This window comes from Eulemur rufifrons, chromosome 2 (assembly GCF_041146395.1).
Source record: "Eulemur rufifrons isolate Redbay chromosome 2, OSU_ERuf_1, whole genome shotgun sequence".
NCBI lineage: Eukaryota > Metazoa > Chordata > Mammalia > Primates > Lemuridae > Eulemur > Eulemur rufifrons.
Genome location: NC_090984.1, coordinates 13,598,070 through 13,625,269, shown reverse-complemented (window position 1 = coordinate 13,625,269; position 27,200 = coordinate 13,598,070). Strand labels below are relative to the sequence as shown.

The 27,200-nt window shown below is 47.0% G+C and overlaps 2 protein-coding genes across 2 annotated transcripts; one reads left to right on the top strand and one right to left on the bottom strand.

The window, feature by feature from the left end:
• Positions 1–1,961: 1,961 nt before the first annotated feature.
• On the bottom strand, positions 1,962–2,903 carry OR2Z1 (olfactory receptor family 2 subfamily Z member 1). The gene has a single exon (XM_069491454.1). It carries the CDS (start codon positions 2,901–2,903, stop codon positions 1,962–1,964), a length of 942 nt encoding a protein of 313 aa, XP_069347555.1.
• Positions 2,904–19,707: 16,804 nt separating this feature from the next.
• ACTL9 (actin like 9) lies at positions 19,708–20,958 on the top strand. The gene has a single exon (XM_069496428.1). It carries the CDS (start codon positions 19,708–19,710, stop codon positions 20,956–20,958), a length of 1,251 nt encoding a protein of 416 aa, XP_069352529.1.
• Positions 20,959–27,200: the final 6,242 nt, after the last annotated feature.

Below are 27,200 nucleotides of genomic sequence, written 5' to 3'. Positions count from 1 at the left end.
GCACTATCTGGGGAACAGACAAGCCTTGAGCTCTGACTTGGGGGGAAAGGCAGTACATGGGCAACGTATGTAACCTGCAATTCTGTATCCCCCATAACAATAAGATGAAATAAAGAAAAAAAAAAGAAATTGTTAAAAATGGATACAATGTTTCTGTTTTTATTGTTTTTTCTCAAAACTATATGTTTCTGCCACACATTGTTTTTCTGTTTTTGTTGTGTTCTTATTCAGCAAAGCCTGTAATACGGCAAAATTCCATGTTGGTTAGTGGGAAATAATCCTTAACTCATTGGCTGGAGTATTTGGGGGCTAGTTTTTTAAAGGTGGCTTTCTTTCTAAAGTGCTGCGCAGTTGGGTCTGCTGATTTGCTCTGAATGAACTCATAGAGTGGGATTTCGGACATTGTCTTCACTCTGAGACCATGTGGGCATGTTGTCATATTTCTACTTGGCAGGACTGGCCTAAGACATTGATTGCAAAGCCTGCAGTCAGTTGACAGAAACAGACTGTCACAATGCAAAGGAGTCTCCCAGACCACAGAAGGCCCATGGGGCGCGCGCACACACACACACACACACACGCGCGTGCGCACACACGATCACAAAACATTCTCAAATCTGCTCATAACTTCACATCAGGTTATCTTCATGTTTCTCTCAGTGTTTCTCAAATGACATGAGTTTGCGCTGCTAAAGAGTCTTTTGAGGCTGAGCACGGTGTTTCAAGCCTGTACTTTTAGCACCCTGGGAGGCCGAGGTGTGAGGATCACTTGAGGTCCAGTGCTCGAGACCAGCCTGAGCAAGAGCAAGACCCCATCTCTGCTAAAATAGAAAAATTACCTGGTCCTGGTGGCACATGCCTGTAGTCCCAGCTACTCAGGAGGCTGAGGCAGGAGGACCACTGGAGCCCAGGAGTTTTCAGTTGCTGTGAACTATGGTGACATCACTGCACTCTAGCCTGGGTGACAGAGTGAGACTCTGTCTCAAAAGAAAAAAAAAAGTCTTTTGTGGGTAGAAATCCAGAGGTGGCCTTTTTGGACAACTAAGTAGAAATTATAATGAGAATCTACATCACAATATCTTGTACTTTTACATTTACTCCCCCTTCCTTCATTTAAACAAATTATGGGTAACAAAGCCCACAAGATTAATTATAAAAGTCAATTCATTTTTTACTAAGTAAACATTTATAACACCCATGTAAAAGTAATGATTTCAGTGAATGGATAAATAGGTTATAGCAGAATGTGACTAGCAATATTATGCCATATATAACAGATAGGGAGGCACGGCTACCCTGACCCACTAGGACGCATCCAAACTAGATTAACACATTGACTGCCACACTAGAAAAGAACAATTATTCCTGGGGCCAAGGTGTTTTATTGAAACAAACTGATCCTTTCTAATTTGTTGTTTTTTATGGTTTCCTGGGTGTGAGTTACAGGCAATGCAATCCATGGTTTTAGAATTAAATTTTCAATATTAATTGTATCGATAAGAACATCAACCAGTAATATTTTCATGAACCAACTGGAGAGTTTTGCTTCACGAGGTCCCAGGCTCCAAACTACCCTGAGTTAAATACAACTCACGTGGCAGTTAGTGTGTTAAATGGTCAACAAATGTTAGTTTCTACCTCAGTCGTTATTAATTTGCTAACATGGATATTCCAACGTTACAAACGAGGACATCCAATCATGCATGGAGGACATTGTTTGGGATACAATATACTAAGCATGTTTGGGAATATTATCATTGCTTTTCACAAATCTATGGGAAAGAATTTGAACATAAATAGCCTGGGGGCACGGTGGAGCTGGTGGGGGGGGGCGGCGGGAAGCTGGACAGACAATTATTCTAGGACACAAGGCCTTAGCCTCTGCACCAGAGATGGAGCTTTGGGAAGATGGGTGGGGTGGAAGACCACTGGGATCAGGCCCACAGTTTCCTGTGTGGTCATCACTTTCGCCTGAGCCCGGCTCTGCTGAGCGCTTTGACCAAAGCCATCTGCACCTCCCGGTTCCTCAGACTGTAGATAAGGGGGTTGAGGGATGGAGTGACCAGGCTGTAGAAGAGGGAGATCACGTTGTCCTGCTGTGGGCTGTGGTAGGCACCGGGTACCATGTACATGAACACGGCTGCACCATAAAAGAGTCCCACTACGATGATGTGCGAGGAGCAGGTTGCCAAGGCCTTGTTTGGAGCCTCCTCTGAGTGCATGCGCAGAACAGCCCCCAACACGTGGCCGTAGGACGTGGCGATGAGGCCAAGCGGAAGCAGGAGAATCAGCACCCCCGAGGTGGACAGCGCCAACTCATAGGCAGAGGTATCCGCACAGGCCAGCTTCAGTAGGGCTGGCACCTCGCAAAAGAAGTGGTCCACCATGCGGGAGGTGCAGTAGGGGAAGTGCAGGGTGATGGATGTCTGGATGGAGGCGTTGAGCACACCTGCCAGCCAGGAGGAGCCCACCATGAGCTGGCACACCTGAGGTCTCATGAGCACGGGATACTGCAGGGGGTGGCACACAGCCACATAACGGTCATAGGACATGAGCGCCAGCAGGACACCCTCAGCTACCCCCATAAGCGTCAAGAAGAATATTTGAGCTGCACAACCCTCGAAAGAGATGGAACTTTCTCCGTGGAGAAAGTCTGATGCCATCTTGGGGATGGTGACCAGGGGAAAGCCGATGTCAAACACAGAGAGCTGGCTGAGCAGGAAGTACATGGGTGTGTGGAGCTGGGGGTCCATGCGGATCAACAAGAGCAGAACAGCATTGCCCAGGAGGCCCATGATAAACACGGCAGCCACCAGGGAGAAGAGAAGCTGACATGACCCGGAATGACCGAACAGGCCCACCAGAATGAAATCGGTAGCCACTGATTGGTTCCCCTCCCCCATGTTTTACACAACATACCTCAGCTGCAGGAAGAACAGGTGACACCAGTGTCGAGAAGCCCGAGCGGGCGTGGCAAATAATTTTCATCCCACGTGCCAATGGCCATGGAGTGGTAGTGGCTGCCTGGAATGCTGTCTTGAGAAGAGTTATGAGGCTGCAGCTAGAATGAGCAAGGAGGGTAGGGGAGGAAAGCCTTGATCAATTAGTGACGTCTGGCACAGGCAGGGCTTGGGAGAGAAGGAACTTGTGTCTCTGAATGAGACACTTGGATACACCCTCGTCAAGAACTAACCACTGCTCTTTGGAGTCAAAATTTTGAGATCCAAGTTCAAGACAGTAACATAGCCCTGGCTGAATGCTTCAATACTTCTCATCCCAGAGATGCTGGGGCCAAAGCCGACATGAGAGACCAAAAGGGCTGGGAGTTGAAAAATAAGGGATTATGGAGCTAAAGCAATGAGCTAAGCAAAAAAAATAAATGAATAAATAAATAATAAAAACAAACAGAGCAAAGGGCCTGGGTCCAAACACCTGGATGAGAATCTGCAGCAAAGAGAATTCCATGAGCCGACACTGGGGTCAAATTCAGGGTATAAATCTAAGGAATGGAAACTGAGGTTTGGATGGCTGGAGGGGGTGGAGAAGTTGTCAGTGAAATTAGCTATTATTGGAGGCTTCATCTCATTGAATGGCAGAGTAGCAGCCCGAGGATAGTCTGATGCAATTTCAACAACTACTATGAGACATTAGCTTTTGTTTTTAGGCACTCGATGTGCATTAATCCAATCAATCAGGGTGACTGAGTGATCCATCCCCTCAAGCATTTATCCTTTCTTTGTGTTAGGGACAATCCAACCCCACTCTTTTAGTGAAAGTGTCCCATAACTTACTATTGACTCTAGTCACTTTGTTGTGCTGTCAAATATTGTTCATTCTATCTGGCTATTGAATTATATTTTTGCACACATCAGGCATCCCCACTTTATTACCCCCATCTCCTCGCTACCTGTCCCAGCCTCTGGTGAGACACTAGCTCTTAAAGATTTTCTGTCTGTAATAAATATTTCCTGAGTGAATGAGGCAGAGAAGAAAGATGACTGAAGACGAGCAGGAGATGCACTTATTTTAAAAATTTTTTTATTTCAGCATATTACGGGGGTACAAATGTTTAGGTTACATATATTGCCTTTGCCCCACTCGAGTCAGAGCTTCAAGCATGTCCATCCCCCAGACGGTGCCCACCACACCCATTAGATGTGAATTTACCCAACCCCTCCCTCCCACCTGCCGGACACCTGATGAATATTACTTACGTGCACTTCAGTGTTGATCAGCTGATACCAATTTGACAGTGAGTACATGTGGTGTTTGTTTTTCCATTCTTGTGATACTTCGCTTAGTAGAATGGGCTCCAGCTCTATCCAGGATAATACAAGAGGTGCTAGATCACCATTGCTTTTTGTGGCTGAGTAGAACTCCATAGTGTACAAATACTACATTTTATTAAATGTTAATCTAATTCAGAAACACCCTCATGGACACACCCATAATAACGTTTAATCAAATCAGGAATACTTCATTTCCTTGGCAACCTCCAAGCTCTCAGACAAACCCAGATTGTCCTGCAATGCCATGCAGAAGGAACCAACCCAGTGGACACCTTTATTTCAGACCTGTTGCCCTCAGAATTGCAAGAGCATACATTTGTACTGTTTCAAGACTAAGAAACCAATCAATAAGATGGGCTTGGAGCCTGGCTCGACCACTTTGCAGTAGCATGAACTTGGGGAGTTAACCTTATCCGTAAAAATGTGTGGCAGTACTATATGTCAGAGGTATTGCTGCGAAGACTGGATGAGCAGATGAAAGTTAAGGGCTCTTTGCCTGCCACATGAGAAGTGCTCAATAGATTGCAAATCTCACTAATCCTTTGGAGGAGGAAGGCGTTAAAGATTGCTGGCTGGATGCCATGTGCTTAGCATAGCGCCAGGCTTGTAGGACGCTCTCAGTCAATGTTGGCTCTTATTATTATCATTCAACATTATGGCCCCTTCTATGGCCAAGCTTGACCCTGTCCGGCTCAACCTCTTTAGTGTCATTCTGCAATGCCCTTGTCCCTACTGGGTAGAAACCCAAATGCCCCTTCTCTGGTCTCTGAGATCCGTTAGCAGACTCTTTAAAGTCGATTCATCCCCTTCTCCAACTCCACCGGTTTACGGCAGGGTTTGTCCACAATGGCACTATTTGGGGATGGATAATTCTTTGTTGTGGTGGGCCCTCCTGCACCATATAGGATGTTGAACAGCATCCCTTGCCTCCTCTATCCACTAGATGCCAGGAACTCTCCCCACCCCGTCCCAAGTCCGGACAAGTAAAAACAGCTCCAGACATTGCCAAACTACCCCCCACTGGGAGCCTCTGGCTTAGATTTTCAACAGAGATGAGTTTGCCATGATCCGTAGAGATTATGCTCATCAATGTTTCTTCTAGATATTTATTTTTAATTATATTAAACTCAGATCAGGCATAACTCCTGGGAACGTCTCACTATTATGACTTCATACAGGAAAAAAGAAATGAATCTTTCCAATTTGCTGCCAACTTAGAGCCAAAAAGTTGCCACCAGTCAGCAATTATCCCCAGCTGGCAAAACAGCATTTACTGCAGATCCCTGTCACTCACTACTGAAGTGCCCAAATGAATGTGGTCCTGTCGTGTCCACCCAGATATCTCCACCGTGAAAGGATTCGACACCAGTTGGGTGCTGACTTTGGGGCAGGCGTCGGGCCACATCTTCTTCATGTCCAATGCTTTTAATCTCAAATTCTGGAGCTGGAGGGTGGGGATAGTTGCACAGCCATAGGAATGTACTTAATGCCACCGAACTACGAAATGGTTAAAATGGGGCATGTTGTGATGTATATTTTATTACAATTTTTAAAAATTGCCCACAGCAATTATTATTTAGCTGTATTTTCATTTGGATGAGAAGACAGAGATGTGAGAAGTTTAGTGACCTGTCCAGCATCACCCAACAAAGAAATAACAGAGTCAAGATTTGAACAAAATGAGGATCTAATTCCAAAGTCCTTGTTTTTGCATCTGCCTTTCATGCACACCTCCAAATACCATCGTAGACGCTCGGGATTTGCGTCATTCGTGCACCATGCACACATGTCGCCCCCCAACCACTAGGTTATGATTTTTGGCCAGTGGGTGGTTGTGCCCCCAGTCTGTCCTGGGAGGGAAACCACACTCACCAACCCCCATGGCATATCCTAGAACTGTTCTTGGACTGGTGTTTGTCCTGGTATCAGGCACTGTGGATGGTGTCTGCCTTCAGACTCCAGAACTCTCTCAGGGAGAAGCCACGCAGGTTGACATTTGGGTCTAGAATACAGTGCGATCACCCCACCACTGGCTGCTCTAACTCTTCCTCTGCTTTCAAAGATGCTTATCTGGTATCTCTCCCTCTCTATTTCTCTCTCTCTCTCTCTCTCTCTCACGCACACACTCCTGTGTGCCCCAAAACTCACTTTTTATTTTCAGGGTGCCCAGTTGATTCCACCATCTTTGACACAGCTAAAAAAATGAAAACCCCTGGGTTTGGGGGCTCTGCAGCCAGCAGTTTCTTTAACCTGGTTATGATCCCCTCAAGACCTGAGCTTTTACATACACTTTCCTCCAAAAACCTCTTTCAAAAAACAAAATGTTTCCGCCCATCTAATACTCCCAGCCCCTGCCCTGAAGCCAGACAGGCAGAGCTGGGAAAAGCAGCCATGACTCATGCTAGTCCAGCCTGGAACATCTCATGGTGATTCCTTAAATCAGTCCTGCTTCGGGTTGAAGAGCCCCTTTGACAAGTTTTTTTTTTTTTTTCTTTCCTGGAGACAGAGTCTCACTCTGTTGCCCAGGCTAGAGTACCATGACATCAGCCTAGCTCACAGCAACCTCAAACTCCTGGGTTTAAGCAATCCTTCTGCCTCAGCCTCCCGAGTAGCTATGAATACAGGCATGCACCACCATGCCGGGCTAATTTTTTCTATATATTTTTAGTTGTCCAGCTAATTTCTTTCTATTTTTAGTAGAGACGGGGTCTCGCTCTTGCTCAGGCTGGTCTCAAACTCCTGACCTCAAGCGATCCTCCCGCCTCGGCCTCCCAGAGTGCTAGGATTACAGGCTTGAGCCACCGCGCCCTGCCTGACAAGTTTTAGAGCTGTGTTTTTACCTCTGCCATTCCCCATTTCCCTCAGGGACGCTGAAATCTGGTTCTGGGAGTCCCTTTGCTGACACTGAGTAACCAGCGGAAAGGTGCTACATCCCGGAGCTTCTTGCTACTAGTGAAACTCTCACATCTCTATGCTATGACCAGGCATGATCTGGACCCTTGGTCACTTTAATAAGCAAATGAGGACATGACAGTTTGCAGAACAAACTGTCACTTACAGTGTTTATTTAATTCTCACCTCCAAGGATCCACAGCACAGCTTGCTCAATAAATAGTTGTTAAATGAACACATCCTGAAAGGGAAATAATTTTTTTTTTGAGAAGAGTCTCACTCTGTCGCCCTGATTAGAGTGCAGTGGTGTCATTGTAGCTCACTGCAACCTCAAATTCCCGGGCTCAAGCGATCCTCCTGCTTCAACCTCCTGAGTATCTGGGACTACAGGTGCATGCCACCATGCCCAACTAATTTTTTCTATTTTTAGAAGAGGTGGGATCTCACTCATGCTCAGGCTGGTCTCAAACTCCCGACCTCAAGCAATCCTCCCACGTTGGCCTCCCAGAGTGCTAGGATTACAGGCATGAGACGCCTTGCCCAGCTGGAAATTATATTTTTGTTGCAACTAATGTTATGGACAAATGGGCTGAGAGGGGGTAAGTGACTCACCTGAAGTCATACAGCTACTAAAAGGGTGGACTAGGACTTGAACCCTCATCTGTCTGAGTACAAATCCTGAGCTCTCTCTACTGCACATGCTGCCTCTTTCTTGGAGCTAACATTCAGCTTTTCTGCCCCGGAGTTATGAGCTGAGAATTCCTCTGGAGATCATTGTGGTGGATGGCCAGCGTCCCCAGAAGGTGAGGTGAAGGTGTCCCAACCCATGCCAGACAGGTGGTTTTAGTCCCAGCCCCATGCTCAAAGTCAGGTGCCCACCCCTTGATGCTTCCAGCACATTTTATGGAAGGTCAGGCATGAAGGTCAACATGGGTGACCTTCCGCTGTCTGTAGAACCAGCCTGCGTGGGTTCCCGGCAGCGATAACAGACAAGTGAAGACATGAATTCGGTCTAAAACCAACCATCTGCCTGCAGGTGGGCAAATGTCAGAGAGACAGACAAGAACTCATCTTCCTCCCAAAACATATGCTGGTGTAGATGCGGAAAGATAGGAACACTCATACACTGCTGGTGGGACTGCAAACTAGTACAACCTCCATGGAAAATACTATGGAGATACCTCAAAGAGCTACAAGGAGACCTGTCTTTTGATCCAGCGATCCCACTACTAGGTAGTGACCCAAAGGGAAAAAGGCATCTGCACTAGAATGTTTACAGCAGCACAATTCTCAACTGCAAAGATGTGGAAACCACCCAAGTGCCCATCAATACGGGAGTGGATTCATACAATGTGGTATATGTATGCCATGGAGTTCTACTCAGCTATTAAAAAATGAATAATGCCTCTTGTATCATCCTGGATGGAGGTGGAGTTCATACTTCTAAGTGAAGTATCACAAGAATAGAAAAACAAACATCAAATGCCACATGTCCTCACCACTAAATTGGTACTAATCGATCAAAATTAATGTGCACATATGGAAGTAACATGCATCAGGTGTCGGGCAGGTGGGAGGGGGGAGGAGGGCATGGGTAAATTCACACCTAAGGGGTGCGAGCTGTCTGGGGGATGGGCACGCTTATAGCTCTGACTCAGGCGGTGCAAGGGCAGTTTATGTAATCAAAGCATTTGTACCCTCATAATATTCTGGAAAAATTTTTAATTTAATTTAATTTTTTAAAAAAAGAACTCACCTTTCCATCCAAATATCTGCATAGACTCAACCTGATGTGCTTGTGGAAAACAGCATCAGCAGTTCTTTGTGGGCCCATCTTGCCACTAACATCTAGTCTCTAAATTATTCCCAGATGCCCAACACCTCCATGAGCCTGAGTTCCAAGCTCTCACCCTGACTCACTGCAGTCTGGGGACACGCCGAGTAAGGGACCCTTCTCAATGCCCCAAGAGCATGTCAACCCCCCTCATTCCAAGATAGGCCCTCATTTAAAAACAAAATCTCCCTGGATTCTAGCATCACGAGCTTTAACCAGCACCACCTCAGGCTGTGCAAATATAGACGTCATAGTCTGGGGATGCAGGCCCCAGAGAAACCTATTGCATCAGAAGCCCTCTGGGTCCCCCTTTCTGCTGGGGGAAAAACAGTTTCGATGGAAGCCTAGAGCCCTTGATATTTGGATTTTCCCTGGAGGATTATAGGAAAACATTTACTCATCTCTCATTTAACCACCAAAAGGATGGGCAGGACGGATGTGGATAATTGGATATGGCAGATATCCAAGTCCTTTTGTTTGTATCTAGGTAGAAGAAGGGCTTGACAGAATAATCCTTTACTGCAAATGGACCCCCAGGCTCAAAAAGAGATCCGATGTCCGGGAGATTTCTTCTGCATTAAATAATGAGGCAGTGATGGTGGTGGGACAGTCAGGAGACAGATTCCCTAAGCTGGGACATTTCTTCCACTAAACTCCCTTCTGGAGGGGCCTACAAGATAGAGAAGTAGTTGTCTAGACAGCGTTCTAGTGCCCATGAGTTTATGAGTATGTTCTTGTGGATTCACAGCCAGATAGAGGACAAAGACTGGAGAACCAGACTACCCTGAACAGGGTAAAGTAACAGGTAAAGCTCTTGAAGTCAAGGCATACTGAGTTACCAAGACTGCTTCTCAAAACAAAATTGAGTCAAACAGGTGGCAATAAGGGGAGCCAGATAAAAGCAGGGGGAAAAGTGGCATATGCTAAGTGCCTGAAAAATAACATGTAGCTATCAGCAAATTCCTAGGAACATGCCACTACTCTGTACTTCTTTTTTTTAATTTTTTTTTTATTTTAGCATATCACGGGGGTACAAATGTTTAGGTTAAGTATACTTCCCTTGCCCCACCAGAGTCAGAGCTTCAAGCGTGTCCATCCCCCAGGCGGTCCACACCGCACCCATTAGGTGTGAATATACCCATCCCCTCCTCCCCCTCCCATCTGCCTGACACCTGATGAATGTTACTAGTACATGTGCACTTAAGTGCTGGTCAGCTAATACCAATTTGATGGTGAGTACATGTGGTGCTTGTTTTTCCATTCTTGGGATACTCAGTAGAATGGGTTCCAGCTCTATCCAAGATAATACAAGAGGTGCTAGATCACCATTGTTTTTTGTGGCTGAGTAGAGCTCCATGGTTTACATATAATGCCACATTTTAATAATCCACTCATGTATTGATGGGCACTTGGGTTGTTTCCACATCTTTGCAATTGTGAATTGTGCTGCTATACATATTGGGGTGCAGATGTGTTTTTTTATAGAATGTCTTTTTTTTTTTCCTTTGGGTAAACAGTAGTGGGAATGCTGGATCAAAAGGCAGTTCTACTTTTCATTCTTTGAGGTATCTCCACACTACTTTCCACAGAGGTTGCACTAGTTTGCAGTCCCACCAGCAGTGTATGAATGTTCCTGTCTTTCTGCATCTACACCAGCATCTCTAATCATCAGGGAAATGCAAATCAAAACCACAACGCAATATCACTTATCTCCAGTGAGAATAGCCTTTATCAGAAAGTCCCAAAACAATAAATATTTTTAAATTTTTGAAGAACCATCATACTGTGTTCCATAGTGGCTGAACGATTTTCTATTCCCACAAACAGTGCACAGGTGTCTCAATTTCTCCACATCTTTGCAAACACTCATTATATTTTAGGGCTTTCTTTAATAGTAGACGTCCCGATGAGTGTGAGGTGGTGTCTCACTGTGGTTTTGACTGCAGCTTATTTTTTAGGGAAGATGTTTCTCTTTTGCTTCATCTCATACCTGCACATCAAGCAGGTCAAAACTGGGGTTGAGGCCAGGCACGGTGGCTAACACCTATAATCCTAGCACTCAGGGAGGCCAAGGCAGGAGGATTGCTTGAGGTCAAGAGTTTGAGATCAGCCTGGGCAACATAGTGAGACCCCATTTCTACAAAAAATAGAAAGATTAGCCAGGCATGGTGGTACATGCCTGCAGTCCCAACTACTTGGGAGGCTGAGGCAGGAGAATCACTTGAGCCCAGGAATCCAAGGCTGCAGTGAGCTATGATGATACCACTGTACTCCAGCCTGGGCAACAGAGCAAGACTGTCAAAAAAAAAAAAAAAAACACTGGAATTGGTCCCAGGACCCAGAGAGACTGTGACCTGGTTACCTGCTGTTTTCTGATGCCACCATACCTAGTGCCATTCACACCTGGAAGTACAGACCATCATACCAAAGGAACAAAGTCTATCCTTGAGTTTAGTACAAGGACTGGGCATTTAACCTGAAAAGCCTGGAATCTGTTAAAGGAAGATACCACACCATAGAAAGAGAGAAGCAAAGGTGCAGGAGAGGTAAGTGGCCCCAAGACATGCTTCTTTCAGGAGGGCCAGGCTGGCGGGGCTCTCTGCCACCATTGCTAGCTGTGTGTCTGTTTAAAGGCTCCAGGCACGGATGGTCCAACTCCTACCTTGGCTGGAAACACACCTGTAGGATCTGGAGAGCCCAACCAGGGCTCCAGATAAACCTAAAAATACTCAAATCTTGACACTCCCCCAAAAGAATAGGTCAAAGATAAGTTAATGGTCTCATTTCTCCCTGAAGGTGACTGGCTGAGCATGAAACCCCATCTCCTGTTCTCTAACACTTGTCAACCTAAAACAACAACAACAACAACAAAAAAAACTAGAGAAAAATATCTCCAAATATGGTGAATTTATTCACAAATGGGAAAAAAAGGATTATAATCCAGGATGCATGGACTAGCAAGCCATAAGGCTTCCAGTGACGGAAGGAGAAAGGGAAGCTTTTGCTGACAAAAAGGGAGGGGTTCGTGTAAGTTGATTAGAAACAGAGTTCATTGGTTTCAGAAGCTCAAAGCTACAGCTGTCATCAGTTCATTGGTGGACATGCCATTACCGGGGAAGCGTTCTTTCAAGAGCATCTTATCTGAATTACTGCGGTCCTAAAGAATGTCTAGTGAAAAACCTCGTCGTAGAAATATGTGTGTGCGTGTGACATGTGCACGCCATGCAATGCAGGAGCTGTGTGAAGGAGGTGAAGAAATTTCTCGTGGGATTTGTAGACATCCTTGGAGACCGTTCTTATCTCAGACATGCAACCGTACACCCGCTTCCTTCATGCCTTCCTGGCCCTATTTTGTCTGGGTCTGAAAAGAGCGACTCCATCCTGGTACCTGCAACTTCCACACACCCACAGAGGATGCTGCTGTGTGGAGAAAAAGACTCAGGCTCTCTCACCAACACACCTACCTAAAACTCACCTGCTGATACCAACAACACCTGCAACCAGGTTATGGGAGAGGACACACGAGGTGGGACTGGTCGCATCACATCTGCAGAGCCTGCCTCACCAAGAACACACACTCCTGTGGACTTGAAGTAGCTCAATGCTGTGAAATAGCTAGATATCTGGTCTGCAGGCCGTGAGAACAGCGCCCCGGCATTGCATAGCGCTAAGCATTTGTTTGCACAAGACAAAGCAAAAAGTCACATGTCTCCTGGTTCTTTCCTGACTGACCCTGTTGTGAGGTCCATGAGCATACCCAGTGAGGGGGGCCCATCAGCCCCCATCTGACGGTGACTCCCAATAACACTCCCTGAAATGTGTCACTCCCTACTTAGCCCACGAGCACTGTCTTCACGTAAGCAGTGATGGGCTAATCACCGAGGGATGGCGACGTTACCCTGGAAGCCTATTCCAGACTCCCCTCTTTCAACTACAGAGAAAAATTAATTGCAGTGGGAGTCGGGCACTCTATATCTAAAAATTGGCCCCAGGAGGGCATGAGAAAACCAGCGAAAACAATTATACTCAGTTTTTAATTGACGGCAGGAAGGGAGGAAGATTGGCAAGGACAACCAGACAGTGTTGGACAATCCAAAGACGACAGAGAGTCCCAAGCAAGAAGAATGAGTAAAGGCTTCTGTGTTCAAATGTAGGTTTCATTACTATCCAGACGTGGTGGGGCCAACAGACCAGGACAAGATTGCTCTTGCAAACATAACTTAATTACTCACATTTTCCAAAGGCAGGCGCCATGCAGGGCCACACAGGGCAGCACCAGAGCCAGCTGGAAGACAGAGGGAGAGGAGAATCCAGCGTGTAGACTCTGGATTGGGGGGTTTGCACAGGAAAGGTGCAGTTGCAGGTAAATTGTTTCCTATCTCCAGGAATTAGCTAGTCTCTCTCAGGGTCAACAAAGCCCCAAGTTGTCCAAGCATCAAAAATACAGAAAAGGGCCAGGTGCTGTGGCTCATGCCTGTGATCTCAGCACTGTGGGAGGCCAAAGCGGAGGATCCGTTGAGCCCAGGAGTTCGAGGCTGCAGTAAGCTATGCTCACCCCACTGCACTCCAGCCTGGGTGACGGAACAGGGCCTTGTCTCTAAAAAATAAAATAAAATAATACAGAATGTGTCTGTCGTGTCTTTGTTGCTTATGCTGAGTAGATAGATGCACACGAGCAGTTGAGATGTGCGTGTGTGTGTGTGTGTGTGTGTGTGTCGGTATGTACGTATGTATGTATGCAGCCAATCATTATTCACAAAGTCCACATCTGAGAATTAACCTACTTGCTAAAATTTACCTGTAATTCCAAAAGAGCTGGAGCCCATTCTACTAAGTGAAGTAACACAAGAATGGAAAAACAAGCAACCACATGTACTCACCATCAAATTGGTATTAATTGATCAACACTTACGTGAACATGCAGTAATAACATTCATCTGGTGTCGGGCAGGTGGGAGGGGGGGATGGGATGGTATATTCACACCTAATGGGTGTGGTGCGCACCGTGTGGCAGATGACTTTAGAGGGACAAAGACAATATATGCAACCTAAACACTTGTACCCCCGTAATATTCTGAAATAAATATATATATTAAAAAATCAGTGCTGGTGGGACTTTCGCAGTCATTTGCAAACTTGCAGAGTGGCAAAACTTTGAGTAGCCCTACATGCATCCTCCCAGTGGAAGTCAAACAAGGTGACACTCTCCTTGTTTCAGCCCTCATCATACCTTAAATAAGTGTCTCCTCCATGATCTATTTAGTGCCATGTGCTTCACATTTTTGTGCTTTCTGTTGGTGATTTTGCTGTCGAAAAGGGCCCCCAAGCATAGTGCTGAAGTGCTGTCTTGTATTCCTAAGTATGAGTAAACCATGCTACGCTTTACAGAGAAAATCTGTGTGTTAGATAAGCTTCCTTCGGGCATGAACTACAGTGCTTTGGGCTGTAAGTTCAGTGTGAACGCATCAACAATATGTATTAAATGAGGTGTCTTATGTATGTTTCTGAGGATACGTGAGGCTGTGTTATATAAATTACAACTTACAGCCAACGGCACTATACTTGTCATTTATACAACAGACATGCATAACACAAGGTTACGTATGGATTGGCTGATGAAAATGTCATAATCAGAGGCTCACAGGAACCTAACTCTGTACTTCCCCTCAGAGCCGCGGTTCAGTATTTGCTAATTTAGTGTCCCCGGTGACTTTATAGAGCTACCACATTGAAGAGAACCTACGATAAACTCTGTGTCCGTGTGTAAGTTCTGTAAGCCTGAAACATTTTGGATTTTAACATTTTGAAGGTTTTTTTAGAAAAAGTAATTTAGAAATAAAATAAGTCAACCCTTTAGTTTCATCTCTATTGGGGGACATTTTCCTTTCATCTTCCAAACGTCTGCAAAGCTACAGACAATGCTACTCAAAGGGGAGTCCAAGGAACGGCTGCATCGGAATGCCCTCGGAGCTGGTCGGAAAGGCGGGATGTCTGGGGAGACCAGACCTCTGTCATTCTAACAAGCCCTCCTGGCAATTCTAATGCATGCTCAAGTGTGAGAACCCGCTGGTCTGAGAACAACTCTTCTCACTGTCCATCTTTTCCTGACCATCAGAGGAATTAAGAATTTAAGAATTTAAAAAAAGAAGATTCAGTAAGGTATGATGATTCATTTCTTTAGTGGAGGCTTATAGAGATTTAATTAATAAATTGGGGGGATTATTTTTTTAATTGGGGGTTTTAAACTAAAAAAAAAAGGAATTTAAAAATTTTGAAGACCCCCTCAATCAGTAATCTCTCACTTTCTGCACACCAAGATCTCTGGGAGCTTTAAAAATCATGAGCACGCTTGTCAGTCGGTGCAAAGGCAATTTATGTAACCGAAGCATTTGTACCCCCATGATACTCTGAAATAAACAAGAAAAATAAATAAATAAAAATAAAAATCATGAATGCTTAGTCTCTCTTCACAGGGAATCTGATTCCATGGGTCTGGCATGCAACCTAAACGAGTAGATTTTTTTTAAGTTCCCCTAATGATTTTAATTTGCAGCCAAGGTTGAGAACCTCTAGCCAACACAGCAAAGGATAGAGCCGTTAGCACAAAGAAACGAAAAGAAGCTGGTGGTCTTAGGCGCCCCCTGCTGGCAAGAGGCTGTACCTCTTGCCTCCCAGCGACCTCAGGCGCCCGAGGGGCGGGGAGGGGAAGGAGCCGGCCCTTGCAGGCTTCGAAAGAGTCCGCTGCACATATCTGAAGTCTGCTTGATGAGTGCACAAGAAATGCCCTTTTAGATAAAAGCCCATTTAAATTCCTGATTCCATTTCAAAGCTGTGAAATGGTTCCAGTTGTCATCTATTCACACACAGGAAGACTACACGTCTTGTAATTTACATTACAAGTCTTCACATAGCTCTATGTGTAAACCCCAGACCTAAACACTAGCAAATAATAACTTGTCCATCCTTACAGCTAGACAAGTCACTTCACCTCTGTGGGCTTCTACTTCCCAGCAGAAAAAGAGACATACACTTTGGGAGGCTGAGGCTGGAGGATTGCTTGAGGCCAGGAGTTTGAGACCAGCCTGGGCAACATAGCAAGACCCCGTCTCTAAAAAGAATTAAAATAAAAATTTAAAAATTAGCCAGGAATGGTGGTGCATGCCAATAGCCCCGGCTACTCAGGAGGCTGGAGCAGGAGGATAGCTTGAACACATGAGTTTGAGGCTGCAGTGAGCTATGATGGTGCCAATCTAGGCAACAGAGAGAGACCCTACCTCTAAAAAAAAAAAAAGAAAGAAAGAAAGAAGAAAGAAAAATAGACATAGTACCCCATTCTGAGTCATAATGTTGCTGTGAGAATTTATCCAACTTCAATTCCAAACTGTCACCTAACACCCCCTTTCACTTATCATGATTCTTTAAAGGGAAAAAAATGTTTATTACTGTTTTAACTGGCTGTAATCTAAATTCACCAAAATCCCTTTCATGAAGTCAAGGGCCATCCTGCAGCTGTGCTGAATACGGTGGGGTGACAGGAGGCAAACTTCCCTTCCTAGAGGGACCAAATGTTGGGCCTCTCTATGGTTCAAATGTGTCCTTCAAAGTTCATGCATTGGAAACTTAATTCCCAGCACAACAGTGTTGGGAGGTGACACCTAATAAGAGGTGATTAGGTCATTAGAACCCTGCCCTCATGAACAGATTAATGTTTTTTCAGGAATGAGTTAGTTATCACAAGAGTGAGTTTTTTATAAAAGTGAGTTCGACCTCCTCTTGCCTTTCTGCCATGGGATGACGTAGCATGAAGCTCCTCACCAGATGCCCACATCATGTTCTTGGACTTCCCAGCCTCCAGAACTGTGAGCCAAATAAATTTCTGTTATCATTCACCCCATCTCTGGCATTCTGTTACAGCAATATAAAACAGGCTAAGACACACCCTGAACACAGTCTGCTGAAATTGTCTACCTGAGAACCTTTCTACCATGCTGATGCTTAAAACCCTATGACGACCTCAAACCCATTGGTTATGATTTAAAAAAAAAAACATAAAATAGCAAGTGCTAGTAAAGATATAAAGAAATTGGAACCCTTGTGCATTGCAGGTGGATACGGAAAATGGCGCAGCTGTTGTAAGAAACAGTATGGTGGTTTCTCAAAAAAAAATAAAAATAGAATTCCATATCTGGGTACATATCCAAAAAGTTGAAAATCAGGTCTCAAAGAGATATTTGTATTCCCATGTTTATAGCAGTATGATTCACAAAAACCAAAATGTGGAAGCAATCCAAGCGTGTATGGATAGATAAATGGATTAACAAATGTGATATCTACATGCAGCGGAATATTATCCAGCCTTAAAAAGGAAGGGAATTCTGGCACATACAACAGCATGGATGAGCCTCGAGGACATTACGCTAAGTGATAATGCTTTTTGGCCAATCACAAGAGGACAAATACCGTCTGACTCCACTCTCATGAGATACCTAGAGTAGTCACATGCACAGAGACAGAAAGTAGAATGTTGGGTGCCAGGGGCTGAGGAGGGCAATGGGGAGTTAGTGTTTTGCGGGGACAGAGTCTCAGTTTTGCGAGATGTTGAGTTTTGGAGATTGGTTGCACAACCATGTGAACGGTACTTGACACAACACAATGACCACTTAGACATGATAGATTTCATTTTGTGTATTTTAGCGACATTAAACATGTTTTTAACTTGTTAAAAAAGTACGATAAATCCTCAAAAGCATAAAGGAGGAAAAAACTTGATCACATAGTTACTATGGCTTTTTTTTTTTTTAATAAAAGAGAGGAGAGAAATTCTTCCGGCCAAAATTCTCATCCTTATTCTTTAGCCAAAAATGTTCAAAAACAGAAAGGCTGTGCACCAAAGTGTTTATATGGTGACCTCTCTGGGCAGCAACATCAAAGACCGGATGGAGAATTTTTCCTTCTTTCTTTATGTAAGTTTTAAGTGGTGAGATTGTGAGTGACTTCATCTTCTCATGTGTCTTTCAGCCTTTTTAGAATTAAAAAGTGAAACAGAAAACTGTGTTTGAAAATGATAAAGTAGTACAGTTTTGTATATTTTCAGTTGTCATGAACAATCCCCAAAAGTGCCTGGAACCTCAACTAATTAACTTATGAATAATGCGTTAAAATACTCAATAAACCACCCCTCCCTGGCAGAGTTAACAAATCTAGACTCAACTAGGAAATTAAACCTCTTTCACTTAGATATCCCCATAACACATTCAATAGCACACACCAAGAAAAAAACGTTTAATTTTTTTTCTTTTAACTAACAGGTGATATCTGACACCACCCAAAACAGCCATGGTTTGGAAGTGACTCTACTAGTGCAGTGGTGCCCAACCCCCGGGCCAGACTGATACCAGTCTGTGGCCTGTTAGGAACCTGGTGGCACAGCAGGAGATGAGACGCAGGTGAGCGAGTGAAGCTTCATCTGTATTTACAGCTGCTTCCCATCGCTGGCATCACCGCATAAGCTCCGCCTCCTGTCAGATCAGCAGTGGCATTACATGCTCATAGGAGCACGAACTCTACTGTAAACTGCGCATGCGAGGGATCTAGGTTGCGGCTCCTTATGAGAATCTAATGCCTGATGATCTGAGGTGGAGCTGAGGTGGTGATGCTAGCGCTGGGGAGCAGCTGCAAATACAGATTATCATTAGCAGAGAGGTTTGACTGCACAATAAATGCAATGCACTTGAATCATCCCCAAACCATCCTCTCCACCCCCATCCATGCAAAAATTGTCTTCCATGAAACCCGTCCCTGGTGCCAAAAAGGTTGGAGACCACTGTCCTAATGCCTTGCAGGGTCTGCTATTTATTGTTGAGATGATTCTTTCCTCCCAGGTGCACCCCCTCCTTTTATCTGTACTGAAAGCCCTTTCTGCCAGGGGCTGAGCCCCATTCCTGCCAGAAGAGAGCAGGGAGAAGTCCCTGAAGAGAAGGCAGACCTCCTCCCGCTCTCTCGAGGGCACAGAGTGAAGCTCAGGGAGGGCTTCCAGGGGGAGGAGGAGTCAGGCTGATATTTGAAGAGGCGAATTCCTGCTTGGGGAAAATGAAAGAGGGCCTGAGATCCAGGCAGTGGGGACAGCAGAAGACACAGAGAACCTAGGGCAGGGATGTCCTTGTCTTGCCCCACCCCCACCCCAGGCTGGCCTGTGTCTCCTTTTGGAAACCAGATAGCCATGCTTGCTGGCCACCATCTGATTAATATTCTGAGGATGGACAATCTAATATGAATATTAGAGGCCTGTGACCAGCTCGCCACCACTACACTGTAAATAGCTGCACCGCAGGTACCAAGAAAAGGATTCCCGGCTCTCCCCGAGTTCTGGAATCGGGAAGCTGGGTCACAGGCCCGTCCTCTAGACCTCTCTATCCTCCTCCCTGTCCATATTTGGCGCTCTGGGGAGTCTCCGGCAGAGATGTGGGGCCTGGGGCAGGCAGGGCTGGGAGGAGCCCCATCCTCACCCCTGCATTGTGATGTCTTCAGAAGGTGGAGGGGACAGGTAACATCATAAACTGCTGGCACGCCCCTCTCTCTCTCTCCCCCCACCCGCTTGCCGCTGGCCCGGCCTCAACTTCTTCTCACCGCACTCCCAACCCCAGGAGAAAGTCGTCAGCCTCGCCAAGCAGCCTCACCAGGCCACCTGCAAGCATGGATGCAAATGTCCCCAAGCCCCCAGAACCCCAGGCCTCTCCAGAGGCTCCCAGGACTGGCCTGAACCCCAGCTCAATCCTGAAGAACAAGACCCTGCATCGCAAGGCTTCCAGCATGGTGGGCGACAGGCTGCCCCCGAAGTCGGGCGCGGTGGTTATCGACATGGGCACGGGCACCTGTAAGGTGGGCTTCGCAGGGCAAGCCCGGCCCACCTACACCGTGGCCACCATTGTGGGCTGCCAGCCCCAGAAACAGGCCACCGCGGCGCAGACCTGCTTGGAGACGTTCATAGGCGAAGCGGCCCGCTCGCGCCCGGAGCTGACCCTGGTGCAACCCATCCGCAGCGGCATCGTGGTGGACTGGGAGGCCGCCGAGCTCATCTGGCGCCACATGCTGGAGCACGACCTGCAGGTGGCCACCCAGGACCACCCGCTGCTGTTCTCAGACCCGCCCTTCAGCCCAGCCACCAACCGCGAGAAGTTGGTGGAAGTGGCCTTCGAGTCGCTGCGCTCCCCGGCCATGTACGTGGCTTCGCAGTCGGTGCTGTCGGTCTACGCGCACGGACGTGTCAGCGGGCTGGTGGTGGACAGCGGCCATGGGGTCAGCTACGCGGTGCCCGTCTTCCAGGGCTACAACCTGCCCCACGCCACGGAGCGCCTGGACCTGGCCGGCAACCACCTGACCGCCTTCCTGGCGGAGATGTTGTCCGGCGCAGGCTTGCTCCTCGGGCAGTGCGACCTGGACACGGTGGAGAGTATCAAGCATCGCTATTGCTACGTGGCCTCCGACTTCCAGAAGGAGCAGGCCCGTCCCCGAGAGGAATGCAGGCAGACGCTGAAGCTGCCCGACGGGCGCTCGGTCACGCTGGGCAAAGAGTTGTTCCAGTGCCCGGAGCTGCTGTTCAGTCCCCCCGAGATCCCAGGGCTGTCGCCCGTGGGCCTTCCCACCATGGCCAAACAGAGTCTCCGCAAGGTGCCCCTGGAGGGGCGGGCAGAGGTGGCCCAGAACGTGCTGCTCTGCGGGGGCTCCTCTCTCTTCACCGGCTTCGAGGGCCGCTTCCGTGCAGAGCTGCTGCGCTCTCTGCCCCCCGAGGCCCACGTGGTGGTGGCGGCCCAGCCCACCAGGAACTTCTCGGTGTGGATTGGGGGCTCCATCCTGGCCTCGCTGCGAGCCTTCCAGTCCTGCTGGGTCCTGCGGGAGCAGTACGAGGAACAGGGTCCCCACATCGTGTACCGCAAATGCTACTGACCAGGGCGCGCGGGGTGGGGGGGGGAGGGGCGGGGAGTAAAACCTCTGCTACCCAGCCAACGCTGTCCTGTGGTTGCCTGAGTCCCCGGCCCTTCCGCTGGTCGACCCACCCAGACATCTTGACCTAAAGCACCTCCTGGTGATTCACCCCCTGAGACACCCCAAATCTGACCCCCTAAACCCACCTCCCAGGATCAATCCCCCAACACACTATTATGTTCTAATCTAGTTATTTGGGGAGTGGGCAGAGACGGGGTCTTGCTATTTTACCCACGCTGGTCTCGAAGTCCTGGCTTTAAGTGATCCTTCTGCCTCAGCCTCCCAAAGGGCTGGGACTACAAGTGTGAGCCACCATGTCTGGCCAATCTATTGCTTTTGATATAGCCCCCCAAGATTCCCCTGGGCTTCATGCCCCCCAGTTCACTTGATATGCACTTCAAGGACCCCCAACCCATCCCACCAAGGAACCTACACTGGAGTGCTCCTGCCCCCTCCTGGAGCCTTTCCAGGGGTGCTCTGCACCCCCATAATCTGCCCCCTGTTTCAAATCCCCCTAAATTCCACTTCTCAAGACACCCCTGGTTCTCAGCACACCAAATCTACCTCTTCATTGGTTTCCCCCAGAATCTCCCCCCAACAAGGGCTGAACCCCCACATCTGCCACAGAGACTCATGTTCTGACTCTTGAGGGTCCCCCCTACAATGACTCACTAAAGGATACCCCTGCTACCCAAAGATCATCCCCAAGTTCCATGTTCCCCCAAAATTCTCCCCTGTGTCCCCCCACCCCACCTACCAGGTGCTCCCATAACCCGTCCTCCATCCATACTCCCAAAGCACACCATGTTCTGAGACCCGCCCAAATCCCCTGGATCATCCCCGTTGCTCTGAGACCACCTCCTTGCCCCACATCTCCGCCAGAAATACTCCCGCACGTTCTGTCTCACAGAGCCCATTCTCTTTCCCTCAAATCCTCCCAGAAAGGCACCAGCCCCCAGGACCATCCCATAATGACTCCAGGAGACCCTAGGCCCTCCAACTCCCTCTCCACAGACACCCTACAAAAATGCCCTCCCAGGGCCACTGCATGATGAACCCCAAGACAGCCCACACTGGGGCTTTCACAGACTCCCCAGAGCCCACCCACAAGACCAGTCCCCAGTCGTGACTTGGACACCAATGGGTGGCAACATTCCTAAGGACAGCCCAGTCCACTTGAAAATGCAGGTGAGGGCCTCACATGGACACTGGCTCTCTCTGACAGCCCCTTCACAGGTGCCTAGGGGACGCTCTTCCTGGGCCCACTATCCCCATCTCCCTCCATCCCACTGGAAGTTTATCACTCTGCCTATTCCTGCGACACGGCCCCAGGGGCTTTCTCTAGGACCTGCCCTGGAGACGCTACTCAGGATAAGGAGTCTGGGCATCCTCCCCCCACGGTGCCTGGGGTCTCCTCCAGAGGCAGGACCCTCTGTCTTCCCGCCCTCCTGGGGGACGTCAGGACCCCCAGCCAACAGTCTGGACACGTTTCCTCCAATTTATCAACACGATAAACAGGAACCTCTAGAGCTTACCTTTGTCCATGCCGTGCCCTCTTCTCCCCCAGCCCAAGCTTTGGGGGCTGGGGCACACATAAGCCAAGATACCCAGATCACAAACATGCAGGGTTGGACCTGTCATCCCCTTCTCCCTGGAATGGGCACCCTCCTCCCAGGTTGCAGGGTGTTGAGACACTTCTTCTTCTTCCCACCAGGGGGCAGCACCTCCAAGCTCAATGTTGGGAGGGCTGCATCGAATTTAGAACCACCATGCTTGAAGCAAGCCAGGTACCCAGACCTCAGGGGAAACCCACACATGCACAGAAAGAGTGTGAGTCAGGCTGAATCTCAGACGCCACAGGAAGTGAAGGGAATGCAGAAAAAAATCCCACCTCCCCTTTTGCTGGGAAACCTCAAAGACCCTCAATTGCGACCAAAGTTTCCCCCAATTCCAAACCTTCCCTGGGGCATAAATTTCCCCCACAACCCTCTGGACATGTGTCCTACCCGCTTACACACTCCCAGTGATGGGGATCTCACTACCTCAAAGCTGTTGTTAGAAATCTCAACTCCTTCTACAAGCCATAGAGATGCTTCTACACACCACCTGCTCCCCCAACCCCAAGTATCAAGCCCCTCTCTGCCAAGCCAAGTCCCCAATTTCTTTAATTTCTGATTTAAATCGTTCGTGTGCTCATCAAATAAACATTCATTGATTACTCACCGTGAGCCTGGCACAGTGCCAAAATCTAAGGACACCACGGCAAACAAGACCTGGGATCTCTGCCCACCATACCCTCCTTGAAGGCTCTGAGCAGAGAAGGTAGATCGATCACTTCCCTTTTGCAGACACATTTCTTCTATCAACTTCCAACTGGTTCCTGTCTGTTTCACTCCCTGATCCACAATGCCTTTCCTTCTAAATGCCCCCAAAGCTGTCCACCTCTCTCCCTCTTTCCAATACCAACCCTGGATTTATTGCTAACCTGGATGATAGTAGGAACCTCCTCCTTGGTGTCCCAGTCACCCTCTCAGAGGACCCTTGCAGAGGGCTTTTGCAAAAAGTAGCTTAAAACATATTGTTTTCCACTCAGAACATGCTGGTGGTATTTCATCACATGCAAACAAAACCAAGTGTTTCCTACGGCCCTGAACCCTCTGCCAATCTCTGCAAACCTCTCCTTGACTATCCATCTCAGCCCCCTTCACCCTGGCCAGACCAACCACCTTTCTCTTTCCATTGAAGGATACATTTTGGTCCCCCAAAATTCATATGTTGAAGCCCTAACCCCCAGTCCCTGAGAATGGGACTATATTTGGAGATCAGGACTTTAGAGAGGTAATTAAGTTTAAATGAGGTCATTAAGTGAGCCCTACTCCAACAAGACTTTATAAAAAGAGGAGATTAGGACACAGACACACACAGTGGGGTGACCATGCAAAGACAGAGAGAAGATGGCCATCTACAAGCCAAGGAGAAAGGTCCCGGAAGAAACCAACCCTCCTGACACCTTAAACATGAACTTCCAGGCTCCAGAACTGTGACGCAATACATTTTTGTGGTTTAAGCACTTTGTCACGACAGCCCTGAGTAAACTGAAACAGATTTGGGTACGAGGAGTGGTTCTGAAAGGAGTTATAAGTACCAGCTACAACCACATGACCAGGTACAAAAATGAGGACTGAAATTCTCACCCATATTTCTTCCCTAATTTGTCATGAATATGTTCGTACCTGTGTGTACAAAATATCTTTGTTTTCCTCCCTCTCTTATCCCCTGTCATGTAACATGAGATGCATTGACTGTGTATCATAGCATTTGAGTATTGTTAACTTTACATCACACCATTCAAGTTATAAATCAAGGAGAGGAGTGAACATCACCGAGGACTTCTGAAGAAACCGTGTGTTTCCGGTTTACGCAGGATAGCTGTATCACATTAGGTGGAAGTATGAGGTCATTATTGTCTTTATTTGGAAGTGAAGCATGATTTAAGGAGATGCATATGGGTGCCAAGTTGACAAGGGGTGGATGTGTGCTGGTGAATTTTACGTGGCAATTTGGCTGGGCTACCGTACCCAAATATTGCATCAAACGTTATTCTAGATGTTTCAGTGAAGGCATTTTTTTTTTAGATACACTGAACATTTAAGTCAGTAGACTTTGAGTAAAGTAGATTACCCTCCATAATGGGGGTGACTTTTACACAATCAGTTGAAGGATAAGAAGGAATTCTGCCAGAAGCCACCTTTGGACCCAAACTGCAGATTTTCCTGGGTCTCCAGCATAGCAGCCTACCCTGAAGATCTTGAACTTGTCAACGTCCACAATCACATGAGCCAACTCCCTAAAATAAATAAATCTCTCTATCTCCCTCTCTCCCTCTTCCCCGCCTCCTTCCCCCCTGTATACAGCCTGTTGGTTCTGTTCCTCTAGAGAACCCTGGCTAATACACCTGCCAAGCCTCTTTCTACCTCAGGACCTTTGCATCTGCTAAGGGGCTCCTTCCCACCTCCCACCTTGATTAAAGGTAGCCCCACTTCTCAGTAGGACACAAAGCCCAGATGCCACAAAAGAAATGTTTAAAACAGTTGTCTTCATGTAAACATCCAAAAAAAAAAAAATCCGCAAAGTTAAAAATCACCCCCACATGAAGTCAAACGATGATTTAAAAAAAAATAACAGATAATTTTTAAAGACACATGACAAATGGAAAAAAAAAACTATCTGTAATTCATAACCCAAAGGGATAATGTCTGTCATAGATAAAGAGCTCTTGGAAAGAATCAGCAAGAAAAGTTAGCAGAAGACATGAATGGAGAGCTCCCAGACAAAGAGAAACAAATGGTTCTTAGACACAGGAGATGTTCGATTTCACAAGGGAAATGAATATTTTAACTGTAGTGCGATATCAGTTTTAACCCGTCAGGTTGTCAAAGATCAAGAGGTTTGATTACACCCACCGTTGGTGGGGTTCTCGGGAAACTGGCACGCATTTACCTTGCCAGTGAGAGCGGAAATTGATACAACCCCATGCAGGGCATGTTACCGTGTCTATTGAAATGACAGATACACACACCTGGCCCAGCTATGGCACTTCCAAGAATTTCTCCTTCAGATACAATCAGCTCATTTGCAAATTGATGTCAGTGCAGTTTGCCATTCTGCGTGGCGGCAATTTCTGGCGGCAAAACGTTGGAAACGAGCTAGACGACCATCCGCACAAACTGGCGTCCAAAATTGCATCCTGACACAGCAGAAATACTACCAATAAACCACCAAGCTTTGTTTATTGATGGGGAGTGATCTCCAAGATATATTTTAAGTGAAAAGGAAAAAAAAGGAAGGCCCAGAACGGTATGTTATCATTAACATAAAAAGAGGAGTAAATGGGTGTGTGGACGTTTGCTGCGAAATACCTCCAATATCTCTAGAAGCTCACAAGAAACCCAAATGGTGGCTACTTCCAGATCAGTGTTTCTCAATGTTTATTTCATGATTTCTCACTAAACAACCTTTTTTACACATTTTTTCCCTAAATGCCGCCCAAGAAAGTTTAATGGGATGAACATATTGGAACTATGTGAAATTTTAACCATGTAAATATGTTTTTTAAAGTAGGGATAGTCCTCAAGCATCCACCTAGACCACTCTGTTTTCTTTGTAATCTTCTCCCCATCTGTGATCGCCAGACTCATATCAGATTCCTTGTTCATGGCTGGTGTCACCCGCTCCATCGTGAGTTCCAGGAGGACAGGGGCCACCAGCACATTCCCGGCTTCCCACACAGTACTCACCACACAGCGAACATTTGTTGAATGACTGAAGGACCCACAACGTTCAGACATTTATCAAGCAGCCAAATGAATAAGCCATGATGTTCAAACGTTTGTTGAATGACTGAAGGAAGGAGCCACGACGTTCAGACATTTGTTGAATAACTGAAAGAGTCACAGCATTTCAAACATGCATTGAGTGACAGAACGAATGAACCGTGACTTTCCGACGTTTGTTGAGTGACTAAATGAATGAGCCAAGAGGAATCCTCCTCTGTGAGGGGTGAGAACCCCCCTACTCCCTCTCCTCCTCCAGCATTGGAGTCAAACAGGCCTGAGTTCAAGTCACCTTCCTCACACATTGGGTGACCTTGGATGAGTGATCCGAGCCTCACCCGTAAGTCGGAGCAATATCAGTGCTCAATTCAGGGGGATTTTAGAAGGATGAAGTGAGATCACCCAGGCACTCCCGGAAGTGTAGAAGAACACATCTCAAATTTCAGTTGCCTTTGAGATGTGTTTATGTGCTTAGTACACAGCAAGCACCTACACATGGTATCAACATGCTGCTGCAACTAGAACATGCCAAAGACAGCCCTGCAGTCCAGCTGCAAACTCCCCGTTCCAACAGCCAGCCACCAGGGGCCCGGAGACCTTCCCCTGAGGGTTTGAGCAGAGAGAGAGGCCCCCATCCTTTAAGGGACCCAGGAGAGGAAGTATTTGGGGTCATCCTACCAGGCAAATCATGAAGTGATCTGAGATGATGCTGAAGTGAGTGACACGGGGTTAACAAACACGGGGGCAGAGCTTGTCTTCCTTGTAAAATCTGACACCTTGTTCATCATAGAACTTTCCGAATTCTTTTTCATTTTTTAAATATTGCATCAATTCCAGGGGCTGGAGGTAGGGAGGAATAGAGGGTAACTG